Here is a 13,448-nt window from a genome sequence, read left to right as displayed (position 1 = left end):
AAAGCACCGGCAGTACCCACAAGTTTGTTGGTGTTGTTATGTGTCATAAGGTCATCTCCAACTTATGGCAACTCTACAAATGAATGGCTCCAAAAAGTCCTGTCCTTCACAGCCCTGCTCAGCTCTTGTAAACTTAAGACTGTGGCTTCCTTTATGCAATCAATCCATCTCGCATTTGCTCTTCCTCTGCTTCTCCTGCTTTCAGACTTCCCTTGCATGATTGTCTTCAGTGAGTCTTGCTTTCTCATGAAGTGCAATAGCTTTGGTTTTGTCTTTTTTGCTTCACAAGTTTGACATACTTAGGAAAGAACTTGAGCAGGGGGGAAAATAGCCTGCCTGATTTTGAGGGCATGAATTAGTTACTGCTTCAGATGATTTCATACCTTAAACATTGATCAGCCTCTCAAGTTAATTCTCCCTCCAATTCCACCTAACAGAGAAAAAGAATAAGGGTACATCCTATGGTTAACAGCAAGAGTAGACATGGTAGCGCTCTGTCACTCCCCCCCCCCCCCGCCCCACACACACACACTGAAGCCCAGATATCATTAGCTTGCAGTAGAATTGGTGGAACTTCTTCCAGTGATTCTGAGCTGATTCACATGTAATGCCAATTCATGCATTAAACAACTCATGCATTGCCAGGGCTGCAGGGGGGCAAGTGGCAACACTGCCTCCCTCCCATTTGCGCTTCCACTTTGCATCCATTCTGCAGCCCAGAAATGCCCTGTTCTCGTGTTGTTAGTTGCGGCGCCGGAACTCGCCCCTCTGGATTGTTAAGGGTTAAAGAACCCATACTTTAACCCAACAGGAAACCATGGGTTGTGAACTGGAACACTAATTAGTTATGAGCTGAAACCTGCGGTCAAGTCCACTGGTGCCTCTGAACCCAGTGGTTCGGTGCTGCAAGAGATTCTTTCCAGTTGGGCTTGTAACTGCCATGTGGCTTCATGATAGGAATGTAACAGACTGCGGGTTTCCTATGAGCTCTGCTGCACGTCCCCAGAAAGGCTGAGTAGTGATCAGCTGCTGCTTCTATTCAGTTCATGAAATATTTTGCTATGGGTTTACATTCTTCCCTCTTAATGGGTGCTTTTCATCGTTACATGCTGCCTCTCCTTATTACATTGTGTACTACCTACTCTTATTATCCTTTCAGGAATCCTAATCTGTGTTTAACTATAAACTTGATGATTAATTGGGATTGCTTTCCTGTACTCAGCTTTACTGTCTATTTTATCACTCATAGCCAGTGCAGTAGTTTGACTGGAAGATTGTACTAGCTTAAAGAGGTATGAAAACATTTAGAAAGCCGTTACAAAGGTCACTGGGGATATGGCACAGTCTCTGCAAATGAGCTCCAAGTGAAGCTCAAAGGCTGATCTGACTTCTCCAGAGCTCCTGAGAATTCGGGTGTCACCTGTCAGCATACATGGAGCCGCGGGCAATTTAATCACTGTCACTCTTCCAATAGAAGTTTCAGAAGCCAACTCACCAGGAGCTTTTCTTAACAACACCCAGTGGCTGGGTATCTGATCTAGCAGGGGGTGAGGTTGATTAGGCCAGCATCTCATTGCCTTTCTGCAGGAACCAGAGTTGTATATGGTCCCACTGAAAGCCAGATATTCTTTTATCTGCCAGAGTCAGGTTACATAAACAGGAAGATTTCAGACTTTGTTATGGTGGTCCACCCATTAATCACAGTCTAAACTCCTTAAACCCTTTGCAGCTTCAATCAAGATGCAAGAGAGAGGTCTCATGTGACAGTAGTCATACTTGTTCATAATTTAGGGAGAAAATCAAGACAGTTTTATTTATATATCTCTTTATTTAATAATTTATAGTCTGCTTTTCTAGTCGCCAGAGCAGTGTGCAATGCCATTATCAACAGTATGAAAACAGTAATCAATAATGAAACGGTTAGATCAGTTCAAGACCTAAATAAAAAACACCATAACAGATTATTTAAACATCAGAGTCAGATTAAAGTTAATAAAAACTCTGGCTACACAATGTTGTTTTCTTCTGATGGCAGAAGGTAAAGGGAAACCTATGTGAGTTCCACAACTGGAGTGTGGCAATAGAAAGTTCCAGCCACATATCCCAACTAACCTCACATTCACCCTTGGTAGGACACAGAGAAGGGCCTCTGCCAGGTCTTAGGGGCATGGGCAGGATGTTATGGGTGAAAATGGCCCCTTCAGATATCTCAGACCCAGTAATTTAGGACATGTTTAACAACCAGCATTCTGAATGGTGTCTGGACTCCTGTTAGTAACCACTGTATTTCCTATAGCCAAGCTGTGGTAAACTGGCCATAATATGCTCACTCGGCTGTGTTTCCGTGATTGCATAGTTGGTGCACACTGGACCACCTGAAGCTTTTGATCATTGCTTGAAAGCAGCCCCGGGCCAAGCTGACTGGCATAGTCTAGTTTTGATGCAACTAAGGAAGGCATCCCTGCAGCTCAGTCCAGCCTTTCCAGGAGCAGGCATTATTAACTGAGCTGAGCAAAGGACCTCCTAGCCATGGCCATCAATGAGGAGCCAACAGCAAGGCCACGCCCAGGAGAATTCCCAAAGTGCCAAGCTTCTAGTCCCCTTCTAATCCAAGGGGAGCGCTACTCTATCCAGAACTTCATCTGGAGATGTTACTACACCTCTACCCAGAGCCATCTTGTCTCACCCAAATTAAACATTCATCCAGCCCAGTACTGTCTTCTATGACCAGTTCAGGATATTAACCATGTTTATTAAATCAGATGAAAAGTAGATGGGGTGGAAGGAAATGGGCATTGTCCACATAGTGGTAACCCCACAGCCAACATCTCTGAATTACCTCTTCCAGATCCCCAGGGAGCAAATCTAAAGTGGTCAAAAAGCTTTCTTTATTAAGTTCCCTGCACTGAACACCCTCATGGGGGATGAAGCAGATGACACATTGCAATTTGATTTGAAACATGGCTGCTTCTTTTCCCAATCAAAACACATTTGGAGCAGTGTCAGAGTAGAGCCATCCTCTCCACCTCAGAATTCCCGGGCAAGTCTCTTTGCGTCATGCTCTGAGAAGCACTGCTGTAAACACATGTTTGTTTAATTGTACTAAGCTACAGATGTTTAATCCAGAAATGGCTAGAAGTGCTACTGCAGCCCCACATAGGAAATCCCCCCCCCCCCCCAGTAGAGAAGCCAGTGATGGTTGAATGTCACCCAAATCCCACCTGGGTTCGTTTGGCCAGGTTTTCTGGGAAAAGTGCATTTTATCTCTAATGTGCAGCTTAACATTTTTCTTGCCAGCGGTTTCCACAGAGGGAAAGAAACTGAAGTGGTAACAATGGAAAAGGCAATTTCTTTTGAGAATGACCATTACTGTCATATTTTACAGAACTATAAAAGTAGAGGTATACGACTGGGACCGAGATGGCAGGTAAGTGATATTTTAAAAGTTATTTAAACATGGAAAAAGTTGTTTCAAATCTTACTGGCTAGGAAAGGTGGTCTAAAAGAAAACTAAAATGACCGAGTTGTAGTAAGGGTATGCAGGCTGCGGCATGTTCAAGCCACATTCATTCCTCCCAAAAAAAGCACCTATAACAACCCTGTGAAAAAGGATGGCCTTTAAGCCCCGTCAGCACACACATCTGCCAAAGCAGGGCTGAGGAACCCCTGGCCCACCGGCTTTGTGTGGCCCATTGAGGCTTCCCAGCCTGGCCTCAGGTCACACTTGCATGTCAACACAATTTTCACCCCCATCATGACACACGGAATGGAGAGCTTTAAACCCTCCTGCCCCGCGTGCCGTGATGGGAGTGAAGATTGGAAGCTGTGAGTAAGTGAAGGGGTGGCCCCACTGATGTTGGGCTCTGGCCTCCCCACTGCTGGCATGTGGCCCTCAAAGGTTTTGCCAGGTGGCAGTCTGGCTTTAGGGCCAAAAAATTGGGTCGCCAGCTGTGCATTGCAGCGGCAGGTGGTGTGGTAGTCTACATGCCCTTCCAGGTTGTGCGAATGATTACAGGCTGGAGAGGGTGGGCAGACATACACGGGTGACGTTGGCATTTCTTGTTGTGCTTAATATTGCTGTTATTCAGCTAGAAAAGAGGCCCACCAAGAAGGGTGGCGGGATGAGAGAGCCTCCTCTTTCCAAAACATCTCATGGAACTTCTTTTCACTAACAGCCATGATTTCATTGGGGAGTTCACCACCAGCTATCGTGAACTGGCACGAGGACAAAGCCAGTTTAATGTCTATGAGGTGAGTGACTTCTTGAAGTGCTAACGTGGAAGATTGATTGATTTTGCGGGATGGGGATGGGAGAGAAAGCTCTGAGAATTAACTAAGGAGGTTTCCAGGCACTGGAAACACCTGGGGGCACAGTCTGCATGGACATTCTTCTACTTAGGGCCCATAGTTAGGGTCCAAGACACATACCAAAATTCATAGTATTGTGAACCATTCTTTGATCCTAGGTCTCATATCTCTCATAGTTGGTCAAATCTGGCACATCTGAAGGTAACACAGATAGCCAAGATGTGGCAACTCAGAAGGGCACATTGCTACTCCTTGTAGCTGCCGTAGTATTAGTAGAAAGAATAGCTTCGGGGAAACCATCAAGAGAGGAGAGAAGCTGTGCTTGGAATGAAGTCTGGAGGATAACAAGGTCTACTGCATAACCAGTTCTCAAGCTAGTGTGAGTCGGCACAGCCCTGGTGCCTAGTCACTGACTGGACTGCCTAAACCATTTAAAAACAGGGCTATTTGTTAAAAGCAAATGCTCTCACTTGTTTAGAGAAGTAGTGATACCGCAAAATGAAAAGTGTGTGTGTGTGTGTGTGTGTGTTTCTCTCTGCCAGACAGACAGAAATACAGCCAATTTTGCACATTTGAATTCAGTCTTGTTCTACATTAGCTTTATATTCTTTTGGAAAATGGATGGGTGACACTGCCTTGCTCAGGAAGGGTGAATTTCAAAAGAGAAATGTTTGGACCTAAGGGCAAAAAAGTATTATCTTCTTCTAGGGACTGTGAGCTCATTGTTCTTAAGGGAATCTGTTGAATCTCTTCTCGGTGCTGTGGCCAAAAAGTTGGGGAATTGTTACATTAATTCTGCCTTCAAGTGAGCTAAAAAAATATGAGCCTTTTGGGTTGGATTTGTAGTCTGGAGGTAAAGATCTTGCCATTCCTTCACAGTGCTTGTTTTGCATTCTCAGTGTCGTATAAGCAGAAATTATTTAACAAACATGCATTTCTCTGATATAAGCAACTATATATCTCTACTCAAAAGTTTCACTGAGTTCAGTGGAACTTACTCCCAGGTAAGTAGGTATACATTTGCATCCCAGTGAGATTACAGAAGGCAGACCCTTAGTTAATATAGAATCAGAGAATAGTAGAGTTGGAAGGCGCCATGAAGGTCATCAAGTCCAACCCCCTGCTGTTGCAGGACCCCAGTTTACACCATCCCATTCAGATGGCTGTCCAGTTTCTTTTTGAATGTCTCTAGTGTGGGAGAGCCCACCACCTTTCTAGGCAGCTGGTTCCACTGCCGTATTACTCTGACCCTGAGGAAGCTTTTTCTGATGTCTAGCTTGAATCTGGGTTGTCACAGCTTGACTTGATTATTCTGTGTCCTGCAATCTGGCATCAGCAAGAAGAGATCTTGACCTTCCTCTTTGTAACAGCCTTTGAGGTACTTATAGAGGGATATCATGTCAGTCTTCTCTTCTCAGTCTCTCCACATAGGGGAGTGTTTCCAGACCCTGGATCATTTTTGTTGCCCTCCTCTGGACCCTTTATAATTTTTCTGCATCTTTCATATGATGTCACATTTCTCATTACAACCTCTCAAATGAGAATGAGATCTGAAGACCAGCACATAACCTAACATTTCCTTGACACGAGGGCTACAGACATATCATTAATACTTCAATTTAATACCAAATAAATCTAGATTTTATTTTTTGCCTGTATAGCTAGGTCTTTATTTCTGAAATACTTACATTTGGGAACATTCATGCAAAGAACAGGTAAGGAGGAAAGTGCTTGCCAACTCTTTCCCAAAGATTTCGAGTTATACTGGGTGCTTAATCTTTTTAAATCCCTCCTTTTTGTTTGGCTGAGATTAGTTTTAACTGAACATTTGTATGTAGCCTTTTGCTTTCCTTTATTCCTCTGAGGTTGCAGATTTTGCTAAGCCATTGTTCCACTGAGGAATGAACGTTATTTAAAAGAACTTGGAAACATGAGTTTGGGCAAAGATTGATAGGAAATTTTCCTGGTAATATTGCTTTTTTGGCCAGGTTATTTTAACTTGCCTTAATATAAATATATTGCCTTCTTTTGTAAAACAAAACATCTGCATCAATATAATGCATTGCACGAGCACCAGGAAAAATTACCTTTTACCTGCAAGCAATAAAAATTTAGTATTTTTTAAATTGACAATTAATCCTCAGCAGAGTAAGTAGCTTACTGTCCAAGCTTTGTAGAGAAAGCCAGTCTGCGTTACAATCTTCACTATAAAGAAAGTATTTTGTTCACTTTCCTTTCCTTTTTAAATACTTATCCCTTGCAACTGCTGTTTGCAAAAAGCTCGTGCCTTCCTCAGGCTGCAGTATGGTCCATGAGAGAGAGTTCCAGAATTGCAGGACTTGTCAGAACTCCTTTTCTGAGGCCAGGGAGAAAGAGGTCCACCCTCTGAGAAACCTCTGCAGCTGTCTTTGAAATCAGAGTTCCATCAAGAATGAAGGGGGAAAGGAGGGATGCTTGGTATAAGCCAGTGGGCTTGCCAAGGCAGGCTGTGGGCCACTGGACCACTCTACAATTTGCTGGCACCATCTGCTTCCATTGCAGGCTATCATCAGAAAGTGGCCCTTGAAAATCGTCACCCTCTCAACTGACTAGACTTCTGGCTGCAAAGATCTGTTTTTGTCAGATTGTTTAGCAAGATTCTAATCCCAACAGTAAAAAAAAGGTGCTTGGGTATCATGTGCAATATAATATTCTGCTTGCTTAAACCATTAGCCAATGCGAATGGTTGGTAGTTGGAAGGATGTTACACCAAGTGGCAGCTATCAAGGCTTCTGTGCCACAAAATCCTGGTGACCCTGCCATAGTGCAGAGGTGCTTCTGTGAAGGGGCAGCGGGTGACCAGTGCAATTCTCGCCAATACTATTTTGAGCCTGTTTCAGGTATAGATAAAGAACAGAGGAAAGGGCTCACTTGGGGAAAAATAGAATTGAATCAGATCATTTGCACTAGCATTAGTAAAATGGACTGGGGTGCTTGCCTGCTTTAGGTAATTGAATCGCACACTCACCTGAGGGATATTTAGGCAAGAGAAAAGCCCTACAGCTCCCAGTGTTCTTACAGTTGTAGGGTTTTTCCCCTGTGCAAACATGCATGGAATTGCTGCCTTATTTGAGCTGTGTTATTATTCCCCCCTTTTCCCCCTAATTCTGTTAAGGGAAGGTATCTGCGAGAATCGGGCCCTTGGATACATGCTCCCTTAGCTCAGCTAGAGGGAGCTACAGTGCCTCACTTTGGTTTTTCCTTTTCGCTGAATTACTGGACAGGTTATGTTCTTTTGTCAGCTGATACCTCAAATACATGAAGTAACCTTATGCATTCATCAAATGTAATTGCCTCTGTCTAGATAGGAAGGATCAGCAGTGCACATGTCTCTTTGCGTGGATTCATTTGTACAAGCAGGGAGCATGCAGGTAAACTCAGAGATATGCTCTCATTTCAATTTGGAAGGCCTCTTCCATGTCAGCTTTTCCCAGCCTCTAGGTATGTTGGACTAGAACTCTCATCATCACCAGTCAGCATGGCAAATCCCCATCCTATCTGGGGATGATGGAAGTTGTTGTGTAGCATACCTGGAAAGTTCCAGCTTGAGAAATGCTAATGTACATGAACAGAATTCAGGGGCAGGGTTAAGCAGTAATGTCTCTCTTTGGTCAGGCTGCAGATATTTCTTCCTGATATATGACCTGCCTGTTTGGCTGCTTGCAGTAACACTAGGCAGTTCCGCAGCTATCTGGATCTGAGAGTTCTTGGGTTGGATCCAGAAGCTACCTTCTGTGGACAAAAGGGTGCTGCTCACAGACGGAGCCTCTGGCATCAAGCAAGCCCCCACCCCCACCCCGATCCTCTGTGTAGCATTTCCATGTAGCTAGAGGGTTGCTATAGGGAGCGTGGTCAGGAAAGGCCATTTGCATGTGCCTGGATCTATCATCCCCCACCCCTTTATTCCGGAAGCTGTTCTGTACTTCCTCAAAATTCCAACTTTGCTTGGAGAAAGTAACACCAATGTTATTCAGACTGTACCTTTTAAGACCTCACCTGTATTATTTATTTGAAGAAACTACGTGATAGTTCGGGAATGAATAGGGGCCATTTATCAAGTTGTCACTTGCTCTGTCCAATATATCAGGTGCAGCTAGTGGAGCGAGGAACTGAGCGTTATTAGGGAGATTTATAGTTTTTAACAAACATCACATCAGAGTTGAAAGAATTGTCTCTGATTGAAAAGTAACATAATGATGATCTCATAATATTGTGTGCCGTTCAAAATGCCAAAGGAACAGGAAGGCATTTAAAGAAATGGTATAACACATATTTACATTGGCCCTCAAAGGATTCAGCCTTCCCTACCGTGGGTACTTCCAGGTTTCAGCCTCAGGTTTAAAGGAGGTATCCATGATGCTGAACCTATTTCGGGGTTGTAATACAACACCATGGATGGTTTCTTAAAAGATCAAACTAACCCCCAGAGTGGATATGCCGCTCAACTAACACTGAAACCACCAGACATCATTGACTCTAGACTTCCTTTTCCCAACTTGTTTTGGACTTCAACTCCCACCAGCCACAAGCCAGAATGGCTAATGGTCAGGAATCCTGGAGTTGTAGTCCAAAAATTTGCAGAGCACCAGGTTGTAGAAGACCTTTCTAGAGAATGTTCACTGTTTTCAAGAGGAAAACTTTTTAGAACAAGTCATATGTTATAAATCAATGTTATGAGGGCAGTGATGCCATATGATACACATTTTGGCAGTCTTCAGACTTTTGTACTGTGTTACTGCATTTGGTGGGTTTGTTTTTCTGTTTTCTTAGGCGCGTGTGTGTTTTGTTGGAATTCATGTAGCTTCTTGAATATAACACTCTTCCACATCCATGCTAATCAGTTCCCAGGCTCTTGGCTGCTTTGTGTAGGCTTCTACGTGTCATAAAATGTGACGCTATGCAACAAAGAGCACACCCACATAAAGTGCAGAGGAATGGAGGCGTAGTGCATACCATGTCCTTGAATTACAGCCACAATCTGTTGTGCAACTTTGCCCTTGCCCTGGAGAAATGCCTTGGACACCCCACCACCAAACATGCCTTTGATGGCAGCCGTATCACAGAATGGCCTCTTCAGGAGATCTTAAAACCTGGTAAGAGTCACTTGGGAAATGCCGCCTTTATCGGTGAGTGAGATACAACATCCATGCATTCCTAGTTCAGAGGCAGTATACCTCTGAGGACCACACTCCAAAGGTAAACCATATAAGGTGGCCATTTCCTTCACTCCTGTCTGGCAGTTTCCAAAGGCATCTGACTTGTTGCTGCTCTTAGAGACAGAATGCTGGACTTTTGATTTGACCCACCAAGGCAATGGCTGTGCTCCTAGGGTTTTCCTAAGTACTCATCCTGCTGGAGCAGCCTTCCTCAGCCTTGTGTCTTCCAGACATGTTTGGACTACAACACCCAGAATTCTCAGGCAATGGTCCTGCTCGATGGGAATTCTGAGAGTTGCAGTCCAAATGCCTCTGAGGGCCACCAGGTTAGGATAGGCTGTGCTATAGGGATCCTATGCTTTACTACTGGGTAAACCAAATGCCTGACCAAATGGATCATTGGTCTGATCCAGCATGGCTCTTCTTACTTCTTTCTTACGTTCTTAGAATCATAGAAAAGAAGAGTTGGAAGGGGCCATGAAGGCCATCAAGTCCAACCCCCCTTCTGTTGCAGAACACCATGTTACACCACCCCACTCAGATGGCTGTCCAGTTTCTTTCTGAATGTCTCCGGTGTGGGAGAGCCCACCACCTCTCTAGGCAGCTGGTTCCACTGTTTTATTGCTCTGACAGTGAGGAAGCTTTTCCTGATGTCCAGCCTGAATGTGGGTTGTCACAACTTGAACTGATTATTCCACATCCTACGCTCTGGCATCAGCAGGAAGACCTTCCTCTTTGTGACAGCCTTTGAGGTACTTATAGAGACTGAGGTACTTATTGATTTACCACTTAAATAATTCCTAATTATTTGATAATAATTGATAATTGATAAATCAAGATAATTGATTTTGATTTACCACTTAAGCTTCCACATCCCAAATCCATTAAAAGAACTTATTTAATACTTTGTTAAAGAAGTGCATGTCAGCTTGGGAACTAATTGCAGAAAGATAGCTAAGGAATATTCTAAATAACAAAATAAATAAAATAAATTTACTCTTCCTTCCTAGATTATTAGTGTTTCAACAGTGCATGTTTTGTAGCTAGTTCCTCAGGTGTGACTAAATCCCCTCACCTTGCTCCATGCCATATCATTGCATAGTATTTCAAAAGGAGTTCCCCACTTTGTACCGGATTGGGCCAATATTATGATGGGTGACAGTACCGATCCATTCTAAACACTTGGGTGAGTGTATAATTCAGATGGCGCAAAGCAAATTCAGATGTGTAAGGTTCTCTCTCTCTCCCCAGCCCCATTAACTGCAGAGCATTCTGTTTCCAGGTTGCTCTTGGTGTCGGTGTGCGTGATGACAGGCATCAGCTGGGTGATTTTACATTCTTTCTGCAGGCTGAGGATTGGGCCCCACAAGCAGATGGCAAAGCCCATGTGGAACTGAAAAACAAATCGCTGCAGCAACACGACATACACATCACTTTGCTTCCATACCTTGGTTTCCTCCTGTTGCCGAACATTTTCCATGCCGCATGTGTCAGGCACGGCTCCAATTTAATATCATCCAAGGTGACAGTTCTAGGCCTGTTTCTAAAAAGTCCAACAAGACTCAAACACAGTTGGATCCCAGCATCTCCTCTCACAGAGCTTTGCTTTTTCTTTCCCCCTCCACGGTAAAAGATGTGAGTGCACAAGGAGGAGGGAAAGAGACTCGACTCGTGTATAGCTGGTGTAAATCATTAATGCCTTTTGTTCTGGGTGAATTCTCAAGACCTTCTCAGAATGGTGCATGGTGAATGGCAACAATGCACAGAGAGATGGATCTAATTTCAAAAAGAGTTTCCAAAAAAGGGGTAGATGTCATTTCCCTGCCAGGGAAAAAGAATCTATGTGTTTAGCATAATGAGGAAAGGAAAAGGGGCTTTTGGAGATGCTAGCAAAAGGGAATTGAAATAATCGGACATACTGGGTTGCAAACACATAATGTTGGAGAATGAAGTCCTTTTCCCATTCAAATCATACTCAAAGCACTAGTCTCTCTGTCTCACTATATATGTCATACATCAGCCTCATCCAGCCTGGTGCCTTCCCATGATCTGCAGCTCAGCATGGCCACTGGCTGTGTTTCTGGGGATGATGGATGTTGTGCTCCAATGCTTTTGAAAAGCATTGGTCAAGGCTACCATACAGTGAAAAGACAACTCAATATGAAAGGTAATTCAAAATGAATATTTGACTTATTAGCCTGTGAGTACAAAAGCTGTTCCAGCTCAAAGGTCAGATGCTACTTCAAAGAAGCTCTTGAAGCGGCTTTCCAACGATGGGCGGAGCTGCAGGCAAAAGGGCAGGAAAGAAGACCAAAGAGCAGCATATGACAACAGTAGCATGTATGCAAACCACTTAGGGCAGGGGTTCCCAATCGGGGGTGTCCGCACGCCAGGAGTTGCGGGATGGCATTCGGGGGGTGCAACAAAGAGGAAGGCTGTGTTTTGATTCACTAAATTTGGTGAATCATGGATTTTTCACCAAAAGTTATCTCAGTAATAAAATTATTGATCCGTTGTTTGCATTTGAATTCAGTTCTCTTTTGTCAATCAAGACAAAATCTAGGAACCACCTGAATCCACACAAAGACTTGCAGATTGCAGTCAGCAAGAAAGTTCCATGTTTTGACAAAATCATGAATGGGAAACAGGAACAAAGGGGTCATTGAATTTTATGTCCAACAATTGGGATGGATTTTACTGTATACAAATTTTTTCTAATTGTTCAATTTATGTTTGAATGTTACACACTGAGTTAAAAGCTTATTCTTGTGTGTTCAATTTGTTCTCCTGCTGTACTGTATATGGTTCAATGTGTAGTTCAAAAATTAGAAATTTGATTTCTTCATCTTTGGATGTGATACTACTTTTGTAGGGCATGCAAACATAAATCAAACATTTTCAAGTGGTGTGGGGCATAGAAAAGGTTGGGAACTACTAGCCTAGTAGTCCAGTAGGACTACTAAATGATCTATAAGATAAATAAATGAATGAATCTTTAACTTAAATAAATCTTTAACTTATTCACAGTAACTAAGCCTTAGAAGAGACAAGTCGGCCTTTTAGAATGAGGAAGAAACTGCCAGGAGGAAACAAGCCAGGAAACCATCCAGTTCATCATTGGGGCTTGGGGGAAAGACAGTGAGGTCAGGGAAAAGAGTGTGGGCTTCTGGGGAGGCGGACAGGGCTAGATTTCTCATCAGGACCTAAAACGCTGCACCCCTGCATTATCTGACAAGGAAGAAAGAGATCAGCATCTTTCCCATCTTTGGGAACTGGTAGCCATCTTTGGCTTTGCTCAGACATCAACTTTGGGCATGATCCAAGTCTGAGAAAGGGAAATGGGAGAGCAAGGCTAAAAAAAGACTACAGAGATACAAAGTTACAATGAAGATCATTTATTGGCAAAGGGCATTTTAACTCTAATGTCTGTTTGGTTTTCATCTGAAAGAACTAAATGTGCTGCTGCTGAGGAAGAATTGTAAGACTTGAAATGCTGTTGAGCTGCTAAATTGTCCTAAAATCACCTTTGATTCAGATTGTATACACAGAGATGCAAAAAGCTTCCTGGGGTCTCCAGTGTGATGTCTTTGGGCACAGTATGCCCCCAGACACCTCTCCTGGTGCCCGCCAAATGCCCTGTCTCTTCCAATTTAAGAATCACAAGGGAGGATGCCATGCTGAAAGGGAACTGTTACCCTTTGGGCTCTTTTATGCTTCAAAGTGTGGTTCTTACAATGCTCAGACCCCACCTCTCCTTCTTGGACAAATTAATTTTGCTTTAATTTTGCTTTATTAATTTTTTTTACTAGTCTACTTTCAGGGAAACAAGTGTTTTCTAACTGTCTATGGCTGCCATAGCAGCCATTTTATGAATGGGCAGGCACCCCACAGCAGCCATTTTGAGAGTGTCCACATTACTCAAAATTTGAGAAGTGCCCATGAACC

The 13,448-nt window shown here is 43.4% G+C and overlaps 1 protein-coding gene across 2 annotated transcripts in view; it reads left to right on the top strand.

The window, feature by feature from the left end:
- LOC123033998 (copine-5) overlaps positions 1 to 13,448 on the top strand; it is a 146,855-nt gene that overhangs the window by 110,217 nt on the left and 23,190 nt on the right. For both annotated transcript variants that reach the window (XM_044451006.1, XM_044451013.1), the window contains 2 exons: positions 3,386 to 3,427; positions 4,176 to 4,251. In XM_044451006.1, the coding sequence (XP_044306941.1) occupies positions 3,386 to 3,427; positions 4,176 to 4,251 (118 nt within the window). The remainder of the gene's footprint in view (positions 1 to 3,385; positions 3,428 to 4,175; positions 4,252 to 13,448) is intronic.

Source organism: Varanus komodoensis, unplaced genomic scaffold (assembly GCF_004798865.1).
Source record: "Varanus komodoensis strain SLA01 unplaced genomic scaffold, ASM479886v1 scaffold1, whole genome shotgun sequence".
In the NCBI taxonomy this organism is placed as follows: domain Eukaryota; kingdom Metazoa; phylum Chordata; class Lepidosauria; order Squamata; family Varanidae; genus Varanus; species Varanus komodoensis.
Note: the sequence above shows the minus strand (reverse complement) of the source record. Positions and strands in the feature narration are given on the sequence as shown.